We start from the raw sequence: 24050 nt of genomic DNA, 5'->3' as shown, positions 1-24050 counted from the left end.
AAGTGCTTCAAACAGCGCCATCTCAATGCTTGAATGGTAGCTGTTGTTGTAGGAAAATTCTGCTAACGGTAGATGTCGATCCCAACTGTTTCCGAAATCAATAACACATGCTCGTAGCATGTCTTCAAGCGTTTGTATCGTCCTTTCGCTCTGCCCATCAGTTTGTGGATGATAGGCAGTACTCATGTCTAGACGAGTTCCTAATGCTTGCTGTAATGTCTGCCAGAATCTTGAAATAAATCTGCCATCCCTATCAGAGATAATAGAGATTGGTATTCCATGTCTGGAGATGACTTCCTTCAAATACAGTCGTGCTAACTTCTCCATCTTGTCATCTTCTCTTATTGGTAGGAAGTGTGCTGATTTGGTGAGACGATCAACTATTACCCAAATAGTATCAAAACCACTTGCAGTCCTTGGCAATTTAGTGATGAAATCCATGGTAATGTTTTCCCATTTCCATTCCGGGATTTCGGGTTGTTGAAGTAGACCTGATGGTTTCTGATGCTCAGCTTTGACCTTAGAACACGTCAAACATTCTCCTACGTATTTAGCTACATCGGCTTTCATACCCGGCCACCAAAAATGTTTCTTGAGATCCTTGTACATCTTCCCCGTTCCAGGATGTATTGAGTATCTGGTTTTATGAGCTTCTCTAAGTACCATTTCTCTCATATCTCCAAATTTTGGTACCCAAATCCTTTCAGCCCTATACCGGGTTCCGTCTTCCCGAATATTAAGATGCTTCTCCGATCCTTTGGGTATTTCATCCTTTAAATTTCCCTCTTTTAAAACTCCTTGTTGCGCCTCCTTTATTTGAGTAGTAATGTTATTATGAATCATTATATTCATAGATTTTACTCGAATGGGTTCTCTGTCCTTCCTGCTCAAGGCATCGGCTACCACATTTGCCTTCCCCGGGTGGTAACGAATCTCAAAGTCGTAATCATTCAATAATTCAATCCACCTACGCTGCCTCATATTCAGTTGTTTCTGATTAAATATGTGTTGAAGACTTTTGTGGTCGGTATATATAATACTTTTGACCCCATATAAGTAGTGCCTCCAAGTCTTTAATGCAAAAACAACCGCGCCTAATTCCAAATCATGCGTCGTATAATTTTGTTCGTGAATCTTCAATTGTCTAGACGCATAAGCAATCACCTTCGTTCGTTGCATTAATACACAACCGAGACCTTGCTTTGATGCATCACAATAAATCACAAAATCATCATTCCCTTCAGGCAATGACAATATAGGTGCCGTAGTTAGCTTTTTCTTCAATAACTGAAACGCTTTCTCTTGTTCATCATTCCATTCAAATTTCTTCCCTTTATGCGTTAATGCAGTCAAGGGTTTTGCTATTCTGGAAAAGTCTTGGATGAACCTTCTGTAGTAACCAGCTAGTCCTAAAAACTGGCGTATGTGTTTCGGAGTTTTCGGGGTTTCCCACTTTTCAACAGTTTCTATCTTTGCCGGATCCACCTTAATACCTTCTTTGTTCACTATGTGACCGAGGAATTGAACTTCTTCCAACCAAAATGCACACTTTGAAAACTTAGCGTACAATTCTTCCTTCCTCAATACTTCTAACACCTTTCTCAAATGTTCACCGTGTTCTTGGTCATTCTTTGAGTAAATAAGTATGTCATCAATGAAAACAATGACAAACTTGTCAAGGTATGGTCCACACACTCGGTTCATAAGGTCCATGAACACAGCTGGTGCATTAGTTAAACCAAACGGCATGACCATAAACTCGTAATGACCGTAACGTGTTCTGAAAGCAGTCTTTGGAATATCATCTTCTTTCACCCGCATTTGATGATACCCGGAACGTAAGTCAATCTTTGAATAAACAGACGAGCCTTGTAGTTGATCAAATAAGTCGTCGATTCTCGGTAGTGGGTAGCGGTTCTTGATGGTAAGTTTGTTCAACTCTCGGTAGTCGATACACAACCTGAATGTACCATCTTTCTTCTTGACAAACAAAACAGGAGCTCCCCACGGTGATGTGCTTGGTCGAATGAAACCACGCTCTAAAAGTTCTTGTAATTGGCTTTGCAGTTCTTTCATCTCGCTGGGTGCGAGTCTGTAAGGAGCACGAGCTATTGGTGCAGCTCCTGGTACAAGATCTATTTGAAATTCAACGGATCGATGTGGGGGTAATCCCGGTAATTCTTTCGGAAATACATCGGGAAATTCTTTTGCAATGGGAACATCATTGATGCTCTTTTCTTCAGTTTGTACTTTCTCGACGTGTGCTAGAACAGCATAGCAACCTTTTCTTATTAGTTTTTGTGCCTTCAAATTACTAATAAGATGTAGCTTCGTGTTGCCCTTTTCTCCGTACACCATTAAGGGTTTTCCTTTTTCTCGTATAATGCGAATTGCATTTTTGTAACAAACGATCTCCGCTTTCACTTCTTTCAACCAGTCCATACCGATTATCACATCAAAACTCCCTAACTCTACTGGTATCAAATCAATCTTAAATGTTTCGCTAACCAGTTTAATTTCTCGATTCCGACATATATTATCTGCTGAAATTAATTTACCATTTGCTAATTCGAGTAAAAATTTACTATCCAAAGGCGTCAATGGACAACTTAATTTAGCACAAAAATCTCTACTCATATAGCTTCTATCCGCACCCGAATCAAATAAAACGTAAGCAGATTTATTGTCAATAAGAAACGTACCCGTAACAAGCTCCGGGTCTTCCTGTGCCTCTACCGCATTAATATTGAAAACTCTTCCACGGCCTTGTCCATTCGTGTTCTCCTGGTTCGGGCAATTTCTAATAATGTGGCCTGGTTTTCCACATTTATAACAAACTACATTGGCATAACTTGCTCCGACACTACTTGCTCCGCCATTACTCGTTCCGACACCATTTGTTCCTTTCGTTCTATTAACCCCTGGTCCGTAGACCTCACACTTCGCCGCGCTATGACCATTTCTTTTACACTTGTTGCAAAATTTGGTGCAGAACCCCGAGTGATTCTTTTCACACCTTTGGCATAGCTGCTTCTGATTGTTGTTGTTGTTGCGGTTATTATTGTTGTTGGGATGATTGTTGTAGTTGCTGTTGTTGTTGTTGTTGTTGTTGTTGTTGTTGTTGTTGTTGTTGTTGTTGTTGTTGTTGTTGGGCCGTTTGTTGTAGTTGCGATTGATGTTGCGATTGTTGGGATAATTGTTGCGATTATTGTTGTAATTGCTGTTGTTGTTGTATTGGTGATTCTTATCACCGTTTTCCTCCCACTTTCTTTTGACTTGCTTCACATTGGCCTCTTCAGCAGTCTGTTCTTTAATTCTTTCTTCAATCTGGTTCACTAGTTTGTGAGCCATTCTACATGCCTGTTGTATGGAGGCGGGCTCGTGTGAACTTATATCTTCTTGGATTCTTTCCGGTAATCCTTTCACAAACGCGTCGATCTTCTCTTCCTCATCTTCGAATGCTCCCGGACACAATAGGCACAATTCTGTGAATCGTCTTTCGTACGTGGTAATATCAAATCCTTGGGTTCGTAACCCTCTAAGTTCTGTCTTGAGCTTATTGACCTCGGTTTTGGGACGGTACTTCTCGTTCATCAAGTGCTTGAATGCTGACCACGGTAGTGCGTACGCATCATCTTGTCCCACTTGCTCTAGATAGGTATTCCACCATGTTAACGCAGAACCTGTGAAGGTATGCATAGCGTACTTCACTTTGTCCTCTTCAGTACACTTACTTATGGCAAACACCGATTCAACCTTCTCGGTCCACCGTTTCAATCCGATCGGTCCTTCGGTTCCATCAAATTCCAAAGGTTTGCAGGCAGTGAATTCTTTGTAGGTGCATCCTACACGATTTCCTGTACTGCTAGATCCAAGGTTATTGTTGGTATGTAGCGCAGCCTGTACTGCGGCTATGTTTGAAGCTAGAAAAGTACGGAATTCCTCTTCATTCATATTCACGGTGTGTCGAGTAGTCGGTGCCATTTCCTTCAAAATAGTTAAATGGAACAAGTTAATCATACAGAATATTAAGAGTAGTTAATAGTATTTCATAGCATAATATGAACTCATTTATAAAAGCTTTTTCTTCATATTAGCGTTTTATAAGTTTAAATTCGGGTAGTACCTACCCGTTAAGTTCATACTTAGTAGCTAATATACAATTCAACTACTACAATTCTATATGAAAAACTGATTGTAATAATATTTCGCGTTCAAACTTTTATACAATATTTTACAAACTTACAATACCGCTTATTTTACATAAAGCATGAAATATAGCACACAATAACTTTGATACAAGATAGTTGTGAAGACAATTCTAGCTAGTACACAAGTCGTTCGGCAAAGGCAATAAAGACACGTAATTCATACGTCCAGAAACAAGTCATGCATTCTGGTTTTACTAGGACTACTTCCCATCCTTGGTCTTGTGCAACATAACCGTTATGGCCGTTGATAAGACAGCGTGTTGTAACGTCATCAAAGGGACGAGGGTTACGTAATGTCCAACAGTCCCGTAATAATCTAAAAACCTCATTTCTTACCCCAATTACCGACTCCGTCACTTGTGGAAACGTTTTGTTTAATAGTTGTAGCCCGATGTTCTTGTTCTCACTTTGGTGAGAAGCGAACATTACTAATCCGTAAGCATAACATGCTTCTTTATGTTGCATGTTAGCCGCTTTTTCTAAATCACGAAGTCCAATATTCGGATATATTGAGTCAAAATAATTTCTTAACCCGTTGCGTAAAATAGCATTTGGGTTCCCCGCAATATATGCGTCAAAGTAAACACATCGTAACTTATGGGTTTCCCAATGTGATATCCCCCATCTTTCAAACGAAAGTCTCTTATAAACCAAGACATTCTTGGAACGTTCTTCGAATGTCTTACAAACTGATCTCGCCTTAAATAGTTGTGCCGAAGAATTCTGGCCGACTCTAGACAAGATTTCATCAATCATGTCTCCGGGTAGGTCTCTTAAAATATTGGGTTGTCTATCCATTTTGTGTTTTTAAACTGTAAAATAGACAAGAGTTAGTTTCATAAAAAAATACTTATTAATACAAGCAATTTTTACATATATCATAAAGCATAAGAACACTATATTACATATATTACACCACACGAATACAACTATCTTATTCCGACTCGCTCGTTTCTTCTTCTTCGGTTTTGGTTCGTTTTGCCAAGTTTCTAGGGATATATGATGTTCCCCTAATACGAGCCGTCGTTGTCCACATTGGTTTAGAAAAACCTGGTGGTTTAGAGGTTCCCGGGTCATTGTTACAACTTAAGGACTTCGGGGGTTGACGATACATATAAAGTTCATCGGGGTTGGAATTAGATTTCTCTATTTTTATGCCCTTTCCCTTATTATTTTCTTTTGCCTTTTTAAATTCAGTTGGGGTAATTTCTATAACATCATCGGAATTCTCGTCGGAATCCGATTCATCGGAGAATTGGTAATCCTCCCAATATTTTGCTTCCTTGGCGGAAACACCATTGACCATAATTAACTTTGGTCGGTTGGTTGAGGATTTTCTTTTACTTAACCGTTTTATTATTTCCCCCACCGGTTCTATTTCTTCATCCGGTTCCGATTCTTCTTCCGGTTCCGATTCTTCTTCCGGTTCCGACTCTTCTTCCGGTTCCTCTTCGGGAATTTGTGAATCAGTCCACAAATCATTCCAATTTACATTTGACTCTTCATTATTATTAGGTGAGTCAATGGGACTTGTTCTAGAGGTAGACATCTATCACATAATATCAAACACGTTAAGAGATTAATATATCACATAATATTCATATGTTAAAAATATATAGTTTCCAACAAAAATGTTAAGCAATCATTTTTAAAGAAAACACGGTCGAAGTCCAGACTCACTAATGCATCCTAACAAACTCGATAAGACACACTAATGCAAATTTTCTGGTTCTCTAAGACCAACGCTCGGATACCAACTGAAATGTCCCGTTCTTATTGATTAAAAACGTTCCATATTAATTGATTTCGTTGCGAGGTTTTGACCTCTATATGAGACGTTTTTCAAAGACTGCATTCATTTTTAAAACAAACCATAACCTTTATTTCATAAATAAAGGTTTAAAAAGCTTTACGTAGATTATCAAATATTGATAATCTAAAATATCCTATTTACACACGACCATTACATAATGGTTTACAATACAAATATGTTACATCGAAATCAGTTTCTTGAATGCAGATTTTACACAATATCATACAAACATGGACTCCAAATCTTGTCCTTATTTTAGTATGCAACAGCGGAAGCTCTTAATATTCACCTGAGAATAAACATGCTTTAAACGTCAACAAAAATGTTGGTGAGTTATAGGTTTAATCTATATATATCAAATCGTAACAATAGACCACAAGATTTCATATTTCAATACACATCCCATACATAGAGATAAAAATCATTCATATGGTGAACACCTGGTAACCGACATTAACAAGATGCATATATAAGAATATCCCCATCATTCCGGGACACCCTTCGGATATGATATAAATTTCGAAGTACTAAAGCATCCGGTACTTTGGATGGGGTTTGTTAGGCCCAATAGATCTATCTTTAGGATTCGCGTCAATTAGGGTGTCTGTTCCCTAATTCTTAGATTACCAGACTTAATAAAAAGAGGCATATTCGATTTCGATAATTCAACCATAGAATGTAGTTTCACGTACTTGTGTCTATTTTGTAAATCATTTATAAAACCTGCATGTATTCTCATCCCAAAAATATTAGATTTTAAAAGTGGGACTATAACTCACTTTCACAGATTTTTACTTCGTCGGGAAGTAAGACTTGGCCACTGTTGATTCACGAACCTATAACAATATATACATATATATTAAAGTATGTTCAAAATATATTTACAACACTTTTAATATATTTTGATGTTTTAAGTTTATTAAGTCAGCTGTCCTCGTTAGTAACCTATAACTAGTTGTCCACAGTTAGATGTACAGAAATAAATCGATAAATATTATCTTGAATCAATCCACGACCCAGTGTATACGTATCTCAGTATTGATCACAACTCAAACTATATATATTTTGGAATCAACCTCAACCCTGTATAGCTAACTCCAACATTCACATATAGAGTGTCTATGGTTGTTCCGAAATATATATAGATGTGTCGACATGATAGGTCGAAACATTGTATACGTGTCTATGGTATCTCAAGATTACATAATATACAATACAAGTTGATTAAGTTATGGTTGGAATAGATTTGTTACCAATTTTCACGTAGCTAAAATGAGAAAAATTATCCAATCTTGTTTTACCCATAACTTCTTCATTTTAAATCCGTTTTGAGTGAATCAAATTGCTATGATTTCATATTGAACTCTATTTTATGAATCTAAACAGAAAAAGTATAGGTTTATAGTCAGAAAAATAAGTTACAAGTCGTTTTTGTAAAGGTAGTCATTTCAGTCGAAAGAACGACGTCTAGATGACCATTTTAGAAAACATACTTCCACTTTGAGTTTAACCATAATTTTTGGATATAGTTTCATGTTCATAATAAAAATCATTTTCTCAGAATAACAACTTTTAAATCAAAGTTTATCATAGTTTTTAATTAACTAACCCAAAACAGCCCGCGGTGTTACTACGACGGCGTAAATCCGGTTTTACGGTGTTTTTCGTGTTTCCAGGTTTTAAATCATTAAGTTAGCATATCATATAGATATAGAACATGTGTTTAGTTGATTTTAAAAGTCAAGTTAGAAGGATTAACTTTTGTTTGCGAACAGGTTTAGAATTAACTAAACTATGTTCTAGTGATTACAAGTTTAAACCTTCGAATAAGATAGCTTTATATGTATGAATCGAATGATGTTATGAACATCATTACTACCTTAATTTCCTTGGATAAACCTACTGGAAAAGAGAAAAATGGATCTAGCTTCAATGGATCCTTGGATGGCTCGAAGTTCTTGAAGCAGAATCATGACACGAAAACAAGTTCAAGTAAGATCATCACTTGAAATAAGATTGTTATAGTTATAGAAATTGAACCAAAGTTTGAATATGATTATTACCTTGTATTAGAATGATAACCTACTGTAAGAAACAAAGATTTCTTGAGGTTGGATGATCACCTTACAAGATTGGAAGTGAGCTAGCAAACTTGAAAGTATTCTTGATTTTATGAAACTAGAACTTTTGGAATTTATGAAGAACACTTAGAACTTGAAGATAGAACTTGAGAGAGATCAATTAGATGAAGAAAATTGAAGAATGAAAGTGTTTGTAGGTGTTTTTGGTCGTTGGTGTATGGATTAGATATAAAGGATATGTAATTTTGTTTTCATGTAAATAAGTCATGAATGATTACTCATATTTTTGTAATTTTATGAGATATTTCATGCTAGTTGCCAAATGATGGTTCCCACATGTGTTAGGTGACTCACATGGGCTGCTAAGAGCTGATCATTGGAGTATATACCAATAGTACATACATCTAAAAGCTGTTTATTGTACGAGTACGAATACGGGTGCATACGAGTAGAATTGTTGATGAAACTGAACGAGGATGTAATTGTAAGCATTTTTGTTAAGTAGAAGTATTTTGATAAGTGTATTGAAGTCTTTCAAAAGTGTATAAATACATATTAAAACACTACATGTATATACATTTTAACTGAGTCGTTAAGTCATCGTTAGTCGTTACATGTAAGTGTTGTTTTGAAACCTTTAGGTTAACGATCTTGTTAAATGTTGTTAACCCAATGTTTATAATATCAAATGAGATTTTAAATTATTATATTATCATGATATTATCATGTATGAATATCTCTTAATATGATATATATACATTAAATGTCTTTACAACGATAATCGTTACATATATGTCTCGTTTAAAAATCATTAAGTTAGTAGTCTTGTTTTTACATATGTAGTTCATTGTTAATATACTTTATGATATGTTTTCTTATCATAGTATCATGTTAACTACATATATATATCCATATATATGTCATCATATAGTTTTTACAAGTTTTAACGTTCGTGAATCACCGATCAACTTGGGTGGTCAATTGTCTATATGAAACATATTTCAATTAATCAAGTCTTAACAAGTTTGATTGCTTAACATGTTGGAAACATTTAATCATGTAAATATCAATCTCAATTAATATATATAAACATGGAAAAGTTCGGGTCACTACATACGGACCAGGGGTTAACAGAACGAAAGGAACAAATGGTGTCGGAACGAGTAATGGCGGAGCAAGTAGTGTCGGAGCAAGTTATGCCAATGTAGTTTGTTATAAATGTGGAAAACCGGGCCACATTATTAGAAAATGCCCGAACCAGGAGAACACGAATGGACAATGCCGCGGAAGAGTTTTCAATATTAATGCGACAGAGGCACAAGAAGACCCGGAGCTTGTTAAGGGTACGTTTCTTATTGACAATAAATCTGCTTACGTTTTATTTGATTCAGGTGCGGATAGAAGCTATATGAGTAGAGATTTTTGTGCTAAATTAAGTTGTCCATTGACGCCGTTGGATAGTAAATTTTTACTCGAATTAGCAAACGGTAAATTAATTTCAGCAGATAATATATGTCGGAATCGAGAAATTAAACTGGGTAGTGAAATATTTAAGATTGATTTGATACCAGTAGAGTTAGGGAGTTTTGATGTAATAGTTGGCATGGACTGGCTGAAGAAGGTGAAAGCAGAGATTGTATGTTATAAAAATGCAATTCGCATTGTACGAGAAGAAGGAGAACCCTTAATGGTGTACGGAGAAAAGGGCAACATGAAGCTACATCTTATTAGTAATTTGAAGGCACAAAAACTAATAAGAAAAGGTTGCTATGCTGTTCTAGCACACGTCGAGAAAGTACAAACTGAAGAAAAGAGCATCAATGATGTTCCCGTCGCAAAAGAATTTCCCGATGTATTTCCGAAAGAATTATCGGGACTACCTCCACATCGATCTGTTGAATTTCAAATAGATCTTGTACCAGGAGATGCACCAATAGCTCGTGCTCCTTATAGACTCGCACCCAGCGAGATGAAAGAACTGCAAAGCCAACTGCAAGAACTATTAGAACGTGGTTTCATTCGACCAAGCACATCACCATGGGGGGCTCCTGTTTTGTTTGTCAAGAAGAAGGATGGTACATTTAGGTTGTGTATTGACTACAGAGAGTTGAACAAACTTACCATCAAAAACCGTTATCCACTGCCGAGAATTGACGACTTATTTGATCAACTACAAGGCTCGTCGGTTTATTCGAAGATCGATTTTACGTTCTGGATATCATCAAATGCAAGTAAAGGAGGATGATATTCCAAAAACTGCTTTTAGGACACGTTATGGTCATTACGAGTTTATGGTTATGCCGTTTGGATTGACTAACGCACCAGCTGTGTTCATGGACCTTATGAACTGAGTGTGTGGGCCATATCTTGACAAGTTTGTCATTGTTTTCATCGATGACATACTTATTTACTCAAAAATGATCAAGAGCACGAAGAACATTTGAGAAAAGTGCTAGAAGTATTGAGGAAAGAAAAATTGTACGCTAAGTTTTCAAAGTGTGCATTTTGGTTGGAAGAAGTTCAATTCCTCGGTCACATAGTGAACAAAGAAGGTATTCAGGTGGACCCGGCAAAGATCGAAACCGTTGAAAAGTGGGAAATCCCAAAAACTCCGAAGCATATACGTCAATTTTTAGGATTGGCTGGTTACTACAGAAGATTCATCCAAGATTTCTCCAAAATAGCAAAACCCTTGACTGCATTAACGTATAAAGGGAAGAAATTTGAATGGAAGGATGAACAAGAGAAGGCGTTTCAATTATTGAAGAAAAAGCTAATTACGGCACCTATATTGTCATTGCCTGAAGGGAATGATGATTTTGTGATTTATTGTGACGCATCAAAGCAAGGTCTCGGTTGTGTATTAATGCAACAGACGAAGGTGATTGCTTATGCGTCTAGACAATTGAAGATTCACGAGCAAAATTATACGACGCATGATTTGGAATTAGGCGCGGTTGTTTTTGCATTAAAGACTTGGAGGCACTACTTATATGGGGTCAAAAGTATTATATATACCGACCACAAAAGTCTTCAACACATATTTAATCAGAAACAACTGAATATGAGGCAGCGTAGGTGGATTGAATTGTTGAATGATTACGACTTTGAGATTCGTTACCACCCAGGGAAGGCAAATGTAGTAGCCGACGCCTTGAGCAGAAAGGACAGAGAACCTATTCGAGTAAAATCTATGAATATAATGATTCACACTAACCTTACTACTCAAATAAAGGAGGCGCAACAAGGAGTTTTAAAAGAGGGAAATTTAAAGGATGAAATACCCAAAGGATCGGAGAAGAATCTTAATATTCGGGAAGACAGAACCCGGTATAGGGCTGAAAGAATTTGAGTACCAAAATTTGGAGATATGAGAGAAATGGTACTTAGAGAAGCTCATAAAACCAGATACTCAATACATCCTGGAACGGGGAAGGTGTACAAGGATCTTAAGAAACATTTTTGGTGGCCAGGTATAAAAGCCGATATTGCTAAATATGTAGGAGAATGTTTGACGTGTTCTAAGGTCAAAGCTGAACATCAGAAACCATCATATCTACTACAACAACCTGAAATCCCGGAATGGAAATGGGAAAACATTACCATGGATTTCATTACTAAATTGCCAAGGACTGCAAGTGGTTATGATACTATTTGGGTAATAGTTGATCGTCTCACCAAGTCAGCACACTTCCTGAAAATAAGAGAAGATGACAAGATGGAGAAGTTAGCACGACTGTATTTGAAGGAAGTCGTCTCCAGACATGGAATACCAATCTCTATTATCTCTGATAGGGATGGCAGATTTATTTCAAGATTCTGGAAGATATTACAGCAAGCATTGGGAACTCGTCTAGACATGAGTACTGCCTATCATCCACAAACTGATGGGCAGAGTGAAAGGATGATACAAACGCTTGAAGACATGCTACGCTCTTGTGTTATTGATTTCGGAAACAGTTGGGATCGACATCTACCGTTTACAGAATTTTCCTACAACAACAGCTACCATTCAAGCATTGAGATGGCGCCGTTTGAAGCACTTTATGGTAGAAAGTGCAGGTCTCCGATTTGTTGGAGTGAAGTGGGGGATAGACAGATTACGGGTCCGGAGATAATACAAGAAACTACCGAGAAAATCATCCAAATTCAACAAAGATTGAAACCCGCCCAGAGTCGACAAAAGAGCTACGAGGACAGTAAAAGAAAAGATATAGAGTTTGAAATTGGAGAAATGGTCATGCTTAAGGTTTCACCTAGGAAAGGCGTTGTTCAATTTGGTAAACGGGGGAAACTAAATCCAAGGTACATTGGACCATTCAAGATTATAGATCGTGTCGGACCAGTAGCTTACCAACTGGAGCTACCTCAACAACTCGCGGCTGTACATAACACTTTCCACGTCTCAAATTTGAAGAAATGTTTTGCTAAAGAAGATCTCACTATTCCGTTGGACGAAATCCTAATCAATGAAAAACTTCAATTCATTGAGGAACCCGTCGAAATAATGGATCGTGAGGTTAAGAGACTTAAACAAAACAAGATACCGATTGTTAAGGTTCGATGGAATGCTCGTAGAGGACCTGAGTTCACCTGGGAGCGTGAAGATCAGATGAAGAAGAAATACCCGCATTTATTTCCAAAAGATACGTCAACACCTCCAACTGCTTAAAATTTCGGGACGAAATTTATTCAACGGGTAGGTACTATAGTGACCCGAACTTTTTCATGCTTATATATATATTAAATGGAATTGTTATTTACATGATTAAGTGTTTCCAACATGTTAAGCAATCAAACTTGTTAAGACTTGATTAATTGAAATAGGTTTCATATAGACAATTGACCACCCAAGTTGACCGGTGATTCACGAACGTTAAAACTTGTAAAAACTATACGATAACATATATATGGTTATATATATAGTTAACATGATTTTATTATAAGTATGTATCTCATTAGGTATTTTAACAATCAGTTATATACATAAAAATGAGACTATTAAATTAAGAAACTCGAAAACGATATATATAACGATTATCGTTATAACAACGTCTTACTAGGTACATATGAATCATATTAAGATATTGATACACTTGGTTAATTATGTTAAATGATAAGTAAATATATTATTAAGTGTATTAACAATGAATTACATATGTAAAAATAAGACTACTAACTTAATGATTTTGAAACGAGACATATATGTAACGATTATCGTTGTAACGACATTTAACTGTATATATATCATACTAAGATATATTATATATCATAATATCATGATAATATAACAATTTAACATCTCATTTGTTATAATAAATAATGGGTTAACAACATTTAACAAGATCGTTAACCTAAAGGTTTCAAAACAACATTTACATGTAACGACTAACGATGACTTAACGACTAAGTTAAAATGTATATACATGTAGTGTTTTAATATGTATTCATACACTTTTGAATGAATTCAAGACACTTATAAAAATACTTCTACTTAACAAAAATGCTTACAATTACATCCTCGTTCAGTTTCATCAACTAAACACATGTTCTATATCTATATGATATGCTAAATTAATGATTTAAAACCTGGAAACACGAAAAACACCGTAAAACCGGATTTACGCCGTCGTAGTAACACCGCGGGCTGTTTTGGGTTAGTTAATTAAAAACTATGATAAACTTTGATTTAAAAGTTGTTATTCTGGGAAAATGATTTTTATTATGAACATGAAACTATATCCAAAAATTATGGTTAAACTCAAAGTGGAAGTATGTTTTCTAAAATGGTCATCTAGACGTCGTTCTTTCGACTGAAATGACTACCTTTACAAAAACGACTTGTAACTTATTTTTCGACTATAAATCTATACTTTTTCTGTTTAGATTCATAAAATAGAGTTCAATATGAAACCATAGCAATTTGATTCACTCAAAACGGATTTAAAATGAAGAAGTTATGGGTAAAACAAGATTGGATAATTTTTCTCATTTTAGCTACGTGAAAATTGGAAACAAATCTATTCCAACCATAACTTAATCAACTTGTATTGTATATTATGTAATCTTGAGATACCATAGACACGTATACAATGTTTCGACCTATCATGTCGACACATCTATATACATTTCGGAACAACCATAGACACTCTATATGTGAATGTTGGAGTTAGCTATACAGGGTTGAGGTTGATTCCAAAATATATATATAGTTTGAGTTGTGATCAATACTGAGATACGTATACACTGGGTCGTGGATTGATTCAAGATAATATTTATCGATTTATTTCTGTACTTCTAACTGTGGACAACTAGTTGTAGGTTACTAACGAGGACAGCTGACTTAATAAACTTAAAACATCAAAATGTATTAAAAGTGTTGTAAATATATTTTGAACATACTTTAATATATATGTATATATTGTTATAGGTTCGTGAATCAACCAGTGGCCAAGTCTTACTTCCCGACGAAGTAATAATCTGTGAAAGTGAGTTATAGTCCCACTTTTAAAATCTAATATTTTTGAGATGAGAATACATGCAGGTTTATAAATGATTTACAAAATAGACACAAGTACGTGAAACTACATTCTATGGTTGAATTATCGAAATCGAATATGCCCCTTTTTATTAAGTCTGGTAATCTAAGAATTAGGGAACAGACCCCCTAATTGACGCGAATCCTAAAGATAGATCTATTGGGCCTAACAAACCCCATCCAAAGTACCGGATACTTTAGTACTTTGAAATTTATATCATATCCGAAGGGTGTCCCGGAATGATGGGGATATTCTTATATATGCATCTTGTTAATGTCGGTTACCAGGTGTTCACCATATGAATGATTTTTATCTCTATGTATGGGATGTGTATTGAAATATGAAATCTTGTGGTCTATTGTTACGATTTGATATATATAGGTTAAACCTATAACTCACCAACATTTTTGTTGACGTTTAAAGCATGTTTATTCTCAGGTGAATACTAAGAGTTTCCGCTGTTGCATGCTAAAATAAGGACAAGATTTGGAGTCCATGTTTGTATGATATTGTGTAAAAACTGCATTCAAGAAACTGATTTCGATGTAACATATTTGTATTGTAAACCATTATGTAATGGTCGTGTGTAAACAGGATATTTTAGAATATCATTATTTGATAATCTACGTAAAGCTTTTTAAACCTTTATTTATGAAATAAAGGTTATGGTTTGTTTTAAAAATGAATGCAGTCTTTGAAAAACGTCTCATATAGAGGTCAAAACCTCGCAACGAAATCAATTAATATGGAACGTTTTTAATCAATAAGAACGGGACATTTCATTTGTTTAAGCGGTTTAGGTTGTGGTTTTCAAAAGCATAAGAAATTGTTGAAGCATCTCATCGTGGATTCTTGTTTTGTTAAGGGGTCTAAAGGTGCCGATGATCAGGAGGCCCTTGGTTTGAATAGAATACCGAAGATGAGGGCCGAATCAAGTTCGTATACTTTACATGACAATGAAGACGACATTGATTTAGGTGACACGGTGTAAGCTTGTTTAAAGATGCTCTTAATGTTGATCATGTTGGTTGTACTTTGTTTGTGGGTAATGATTCAACTTCCCAAAGTTTTTTTTCAAGATCTCTAGGACTATCGATTGCTTGATCAGTCATCGAAAATCTTGGTCGGCAATAGTGCATCCAATGTATTATTTCTCAAATATGATAATCATGCAAGCAAGGAAATTCAGCGTGACACGGTCAATGGTAAAGTGAAAAGATCATATCCCAAAGTTTTTTTTGCTAACGAGGAACCCTTCTATGAACGAGCACATCGGCTCTCACAGTAGGTAAACCTCGGACATCGGGAACCCATGCTCGATTTAGATAATTTTTTGTTTGTTAGCTTTTTTGATTCGAGTCTCTTCGGTTGCTTTTGTAGCTCTTGGTTGTTGGTTTTCTTTATAGAACAAACATGTGTCAAAAGTTGTAGTGAGAGAATCTAGGTAATGACTTGTTATGTTATAGATTTGTTATAATTTCAATAAATAGAGAATCTAGGTGATAACATATAATTATATTATATTATATTATACTATATATGTCATTTACTGTTCATTTGTCTAAACGGGTATTTTTTGACTTTAGTCTAATAAAATGGGTATTTTTTGACTTTAGTCTAATAAAATAATTAACATTCTACTGACTACCCATAAGAATTATTCAGTGTTCATTATTCGTATACGGAGTATAAAATAAGGGGAGTGATACGTGCACAGCCATTTTTATTATGTACACAACCAATCATGCTTTACAGTGTTGTATGGTACAACAATGTAAAGCATGATTGAATGTGTGCATAACAAAAAATGTTGTGCACATATCATCACCCATAAAAATAAATCTCCAACAACTTTTTACAATTTTATTTATTATTTTTCATTATGATGTTTTGCCCACTAACATTTGATGTTGTTTACTCAAAAGTCCAAGAGACTTATTTGATCATTTCTAAGAATGGTTTTTAGTTTTAGACCTTAGAGGAAAAATAATAATTCATAATTGGTTGGTTCCCTCCCTCACGCCTCCTTCACTTTCAGTCACATTAGTGACTAACGCTTCTTCTGACTGACGCTCCGTTAACTCCGTTAATTCAGGCTCCTTTAAAGTTGATAAGAACAAACCTAACTCATGACTTGTTTAACCCATTTTGACCTACCACAATTGGATTGTTAAACTATACCCAACCCAACATGTCAATTTTAACACCTCTATTACCTGCTTTTTCTTTTATCATCAACTAAATATAACATACTGATAGGCATAAAAAAAAAATACTTTGAAAAAAATATGATATCAAATGAAAACAAAAAAGAGGAGGGTCTCACCAAAAAAAGTTTCATATGGCAGCTGCAGTTCCAATGCTTTCTCAAGTTCGTTAACAATATACTTCATATCCGGACGTTCTGCTCGCTCATCACTTAAGCAAGCATATGCTGCAGATGTGAAGGTCTCGAGTGATTCCAGGGACATTTGATTATTTAGTAGGGAAGATAGCATTATAGCATTTACTCCACCGTCTACATAGTGAAATCTGGCTAGTGGAGCTAGAAACATATCATTCCCATTTGGAATAAAGGCTTTCCTCCCGCATAACACTTCCCATAAAACAACACCAAACGAGTAGATGTCTGACTTGTGAGTCACCCCTCGAGTCTTTTCAATTGCTGGGTCCATATACCCTGTTGTGCCAATAGCTTCTGAAAAGAGAACGTGATCCATTCGTTGTACTGAATGGTTGATTGAATATTCAAAACCAGATAACTTTGGTTCAAATTTTTTATCTAAAAGTATTGTGGAGCTATTAATGTTACGATGTATCACTGAGTAACTCCGTCCTTCCACATAATGGATGTAACTTAATGCACGCGCAACACCAACACATATCTTCAATCTTTGAACCCATGAGAGGGTTGGATTGCTTAGATACATCACGAGACTTCTATTGGCCTCATGCTTGTTTATGATCACCTTCTCACCTTTTTCATCACAAAACCCGATATTAGAGACTATATTTTCATGCTTTAGAGTAGAAAGCACAGAAATTTCTGTCATGAACTCGATTCTTTGCTTATGATTACTATCTAATCTCCGTGCAGCAATATTCACCCACTTCCCAGACCGCAAGAGCTTTCCTTTATAAACCTTTCCTAACCCACCACGGCCGATGACATTTTTACCATCAAAGTAGTTGGTGGCTTCTAGGACGTCTTCAAGTGGGATATGTAAGTGACTAAACTCTGTAATTGTAGATGCCATATTTGGACTGATTAAAAGAAAGGGACCACCCAAACAGTGGGTTACAAATGAATGTAAAGTAAAGATATATGGAACACCGTATATGTATGTGTATCTATATAGCGATCCGGGGAGAAATAAAAAATGGGGAAGAAAGCACCCTACAACTCCTTGTTACATGAACTTTTATTAATTTTCATGTCCTTTTAAATAATATAATCAATAATCAATTATTGAATAATTCAAGTTGTAGGATCAATATGATGTACATATGAGTTCCTTAGCACTTTAAATCAACTGGTGATAGAAAAAAATTCTCAATAGATTATATACAGACAATATTTTTTCCAACATCTAATTAGGAACTTTGATTTGCACATATTAACCGATTATGTCGTGTAGGTTTTTTAATTACTTCAATAATTTAACAGGTGGGTGGGATGTTACTGTCGTCATGGGCTGTCTGACAGTGTGTTATTTTTCTATTAACGCGTGGTTTATAGTTTATTTGAGCATCCCACCAATTTTTTTAAGCGTTTACTAAATTTCTTTTAAGAAAGCTTCAGAGAAATGCGTCGAATTTAAAATTGAATTTTGATTTTTTATATTGTCAACTTGCTACTGATATTTGATTATAAAAATTGAAATTTAAGTGGGATTTGAATCATTCAATGTTAAATGACATCCAAATACGTGAGAATGCATATGCATTAGCTACAACTTGACTATTAACAAATGAGAGAATATATCGACGAGGAAAATGAAATAGGAAACAGGAAATTAGTACTACGAGTAATATTCATGGTATCCGATGAATGCAATTGCAAGTTGGTGTTTGATTTTTTCCTTTTTATTAAACACAAAGTTTACATATTCTCCTAGATTACCATGAAAGGCTTTTACCTTGCATATACAGACAATTAGATTAAGATTCGATGGCGAATCTAAAATGAAAATTGAGTCATAATTTTTTGTTACAAGTACCTTATATTATTAGTAATTATTTACTTTCAAAAAATCACAAACCAAACAAATATATAAAATCTCATTTCACAGTTAAATTTCGTTCGTGGTATCCTATACGATTTAAAAAGTATTTAATAAAAAATTGTAACAGGACTCAGTGACCCACTATGTAGATTCGCGAATGGATCAAGACGCCAACTACTAAACAAATCCCTCTTATGAATGCAACTTTATTAATTCCAATTTTGTTTACTAAAAAAAAAGGCCCTAATGTTCAGTGTAACACCTTACCGGACATTATCTAGTTGTGATTAATATTCATAAATTCAAGGACTTCGAAAAGATATGTATGTGAGAATAAGAGAAACTATAGGTGTCGATCAAACGGCTTGTAAAGTGCGGATAAAAATTGTTGGTAATTTTAGTGTGATCCAACAATTTATTTTAATGGATTGAATTTACTAGGTTGAAAGTATTAGTTATCTTCTCATACTTTAGAACGGATTTGGTAAAGCGTGAAGTACACGCCCGTAAAGGGTTAACGAGATAGCTTAAGTCGAAAAACTGGTTTGTATTTTGCAAACTAAGGATTGGTAATGTTGGTGAGATGCGCCGCATCTCTTCATGATGTGTCGCATCTTTGGGCTCAACAAATGGACATAAAATATTTGACGCATCGTATCTAAAAGTCATTGTAACATCCTCAGATCGGGCCTAGATGTAAGATGACCTTTTTGCTCTTAGGCATAATTGTGTGGCTAATTATGCTTTTATTTTAATTATATGTTTAGTGTTATTTTATTATTTGGTTAAGACCAGTTTGTGACAAGGGTCACAGAACATGTTCGTTTATTTAATTTGAACGCCGTTAGGGCAGTCAAATTAAGTACGAAAGTTATCAGATAACTAGTAAATACTCGTGTGTGATGGGGTATTGTGTTTTAACACTAATATAAGTCTTGGACCAGCTCATTTGTGATGTTTTCCCAGAACCTTCATTCACACACACTTACCTAATTCATCTTTCAAGAACCCTAATCTCTTAAATCTCGTTTTTGTATTGAATCCTTGTGTGTAATCTGTTACTAGTGATTTCAGTGTTTGAATCAAGGTAAATCTCAACTGATTTCGTGTTCAAAACAGTGAATTTTGTGCGTTTAATTAGGTTTTGGTTCAAAATGGGGTTTTTAGTCAAATCTTGTGATTTTGATGTTGTTTTGGTATAATCCGTTGGGGTTTAAGTCTCTTTATGTGTTATAAACGTTTCCTGAACGGATTTTGGTGTCAAAACATGTAGAAATCGAGATTTGGGTTATTTTGGTTCGAAAACCCATCATTTCTGTTGCTGCTACACAAAGAACACAACCGTACGGATGCACGATGCATCCGTACAGATGGGCTTGCAACCGTACGGATGCATGTGCAACCGTACGGGTGTAGATCAGAACTGCAGTGTTGTTTAATTTGGCTGTTTTCTAGCCGTTATGCTGCCCGCGTGACTTATGATAATCAGGATGTAAATTCTGAAAATGCATAAATGTTAGGTGGACTTTTAGTGACACTTTTTTTGACTGATTTACTGTACTGTGATGTTTTGCGTTAACGAACAGAAACTAACTTGATTTGCCTTATGTTCAGGTGATAAGGATAAGGAAGTCGTTCAGTGATAGATTATCTGAGCTATTTGGTGGTATTCGGTGAGTGGGTCTATCTCCGGATAGAGTATTAAGTATGTAAGTAACTAGAGGGGGGGTGAATAGTTACTTAATACGTTTTTAACACTTTTTCGATTGATCACCAAATTCGATTAACTATGATCAACCAATTCAACTCAAACTTGATGTGTGTGGTGTGTATGTTCAACATGATGAATAAGGTAATGTAAGGAACATAGACACAAGGATTTATAGTGGTTCGGGTGGATGTTAACTAATCCACCTTAATCCACTTCCCGATTACACTAATCGGGATTTCTTGCTTCACTAAGCACTTTTCTCCAAATCTGGTGGAGATCTGCTTTACAAGTCTTCAACTTCTTTGGTAGACAACAAACCTAATCTTTCTATCCCTTTGAAAGACCAACTCCAATCTAGATCAACTTGTCTTCACCTTGGACAAGTATTAATCTCCAAATGAGATTAATCAACTTCCTAAGTCTCTCTAAGGAAGTAGATCACTAAGATAGCCTATGCTTCTACTAATTGAAGTTACAAGACTTATACACTTTGCAATGATGATCCTAAGACAATACTAGGACATACATTACACTAAGTAAACTCACAAGATAAATGATTTTGATTAGTAAGTTTACAACAACCCAATTATATATCTATAAGATCATAGAATCTTCTCTTGCTTGATCACATTTGAGTAGTAATTAATGCACTTGTGATCTCTGAAAATAAGCCTTTGAAATATGCAAGAGGGTCAACTTCAAATCCTCTTCAACGCTTTCCTTTTATAGTGAGATTCAAAAAATAGCCGTTATCACACGGTTGCCACCACGGTCGACCGTGGTTCGACCGCGCGTGCTCCAGTTCAAAATATGTATCCGTTGTATGAACGTTTGACTCAGATTTGAACACCACATTTTGGAACTTTACTCCTTCTAGCACCTGCAAAAGAAACCTAACATCCTATACAAGTACTATATGCATTAAGTGTGTGGGATTTGGTCTTATTGAGTGAAAGTGACATAACACTCCAAGAGTGGTAAACCCAACATTATTGGAGAAGTGTCTTGATTGATATTTTGGAAAATCTCAGTTTGGTCAAGACTTAGAAAGTCACATTAATGCATTTGGTTCAATCCTAAAGTCTAGTCAATGTGTCATTAACTTTCTAGTTTCAATTAATCACAAGTCATATTCATAAGTAGGGGTTAATTGAATGATGTCTTTCTAAAATAATCATTAAGTGTGTAAAGACATCAATGTTAAGTCAAACATAGATAAGTAATCACAACTTGTTACTTAGGCAAGACCAAATAGACAATTGATCATTATTCCTTTGTGAACCATTTTACACTTAGTTTATTGGAGTAAACTAGTTACTTGAATCCTAATATTCTAACTAGTAAGCACATAGAAAGCATATTAATCAAGTTGGCAAATTGACGAGTATTAAACATATTAGCAAGTAACAAGTAATACTCACACATAGGAAGAGATAGTTATTCTAAAATCAATCATATAGATATTTGCACAACATTATAGTTTAAGCTTTTAGCAAGCTTACTTGCAATATAACATATTGCATGATTAATGTGTAAGCACACATTAATGTCCAACACATGCACAAGAGAAGAGCAATCTCTAGTTGGGACTTGGTGACCATCCTAAATTTATCTAAGTGTATTTTAGGATTACAAGTCTTTACTAGTTACACTTGAAAGCATTGTTCTTTATTTAGCCTTAATTAGTCACTAAATCATATTTAATTGAAATTAATACTCTAGTGACATTAGCTTATGTGTGTTGTTACTTGGTGATCATACTAAAGATATCTAGATAAGTTTTAAGATCACAAGTTACTGATTAACACTTATGTGTTATGCCTAATCATGGTTAATTTGTCATTAAGATGTAATTAAGCGTAATTGACCAAGATTAGTGTTTTTATGACCAAGACTCAATTGAGTATAGAAAGGACATCTATTCTAAGCGTTTTGAACAAGGTTTCATGAATTATAGATGTCGGGAACTAGTCAAACTAAATTTGGTCAAAAATGGTGACAGAGAAAACTGCAGTCGCACTGCGGTTGACCGTGGTGGCTACCGTGCAACTTGTTTTCACAAAACTATGTTGCAATTCAGTTTGGGCTTCTGCGGCTGGGTATGCGGTCGACCGTACTTTGACCGTGTACTTTGCTGACCTTTATTTTTATTCTTTAATTTTTGTTTGACTTGGTCATTTGCAATATCAAGTATGGATTAGTGACCTTGAAATGTCCCGTTCATATCGATTATAAACGTTTCATATTAATTGATTTCGTTGCGAGGTTTGACCTCTATATGAGACGTTTTTCAAAGACTGCATTCGTTTTATTTAAAAACAAACCATAACCTTTATTTTATCAATAAAGGTTCAAGAACCATAACGTAGATTATCAAGTATTGATAATCTAAAAGATAACGTTTTACACACGAATATTACATATTGGTTTACAACAATATTACACATCGATTTAAATCTCCGAATGCAGTTTTTAAGCAATATATTACAAGCATGCTGACTCATATTCTTGTCCTTAAATTAGCATGCAACAGCGGAAGCTCTTAATAATCACCTGAGAATAAACATGCTTAAAAGTCAACAAAAATGTTGGTGAGTTATAGGTTTAACCTATATATTTATCAAATCGTAATAATAGACCACAAGATTTCCATTTCCATTTCTCAATAACATGTGAACTGCAAAAAAACCATTCATATGTTGAACACCTGGTAACCGACATTAACAAAATGCATATAGAATATCCCCAAAACAGAAATCCATCTGTATTAATAACTCGAAGTACTAAAACATACCATTTTCCAGTATGGGGGAGTTAGTGCCCGTAGATCTACCTTTAGGATTCGCGTAAATTAGGGTGTCTGTTCCCCAATTCTTAGGTTACCAAGCTAAAGGGGAGATATTCGGTATTCATAATCCAACATAGAATGTAATTTCAAGTAATTGTGTCTATTTTGTAAAACATTTACAAAACTGCATGTATTCTCATCCCAAAATATTAGATAGTAAAAATGGGACTATAACTCACTTTAACAGATTATCACTTCGTCGGAAAATAACACTTGGCCACTGGTCGATTCACGAACCTATAACAAATATGTATGTATGTATGTATATATATATATATATATATATATATATATATATATATATATATATATATATATATATATATCAAAGTATGATCGAAATATAATTATACCATATCTTATTATGTTTTAACAATTTAAGTTTGTTAAGTTGATAGTCCAACATTTGTAGTCCACAAATAATTGTCCACAGTTAGTAGTACAGAAATAAATCAATATATATTATCTCGAATCAATCCACGACCCAGTGCATACAAGTCTCAGACTCAATCACAACTCAAAGTATATATATTATTTTGGAATCAACCTCAACCCTGTATAGCTAACTCGATCATTACCGCATATAGAGTGTCTATGGTTGTTCCCAAATAATATATATAT

At 35.1% G+C, this 24050-nt stretch overlaps 1 protein-coding gene across 1 annotated transcript; it reads right to left on the bottom strand.

Annotated features, from left to right (window-relative positions):
• Window positions 1–16638: 16638 nt before the first annotated feature.
• LOC139841355 (receptor-like protein kinase HERK 1) lies at window positions 16639–17901 on the bottom strand. Its single transcript, XM_071831577.1, has 3 exons — window positions 16971–17901; window positions 16826–16869; window positions 16639–16743 (listed from the first exon to the last, which is right to left on the bottom strand). The coding sequence occupies exons 1-3, from the start codon at window positions 17899–17901 to the stop codon at window positions 16639–16641; spliced, it is 1080 nt and encodes a 359-aa protein (XP_071687678.1).
• Between the last annotated feature and the right edge of the window lie 6149 nt (window positions 17902–24050).

This window comes from Rutidosis leptorrhynchoides, chromosome 4 (genome assembly GCF_046630445.1).
Source record: "Rutidosis leptorrhynchoides isolate AG116_Rl617_1_P2 chromosome 4, CSIRO_AGI_Rlap_v1, whole genome shotgun sequence".
NCBI lineage: Eukaryota > Viridiplantae > Streptophyta > Magnoliopsida > Asterales > Asteraceae > Rutidosis > Rutidosis leptorrhynchoides.
This window is presented reverse-complemented; position numbering and strand designations above follow the sequence as displayed.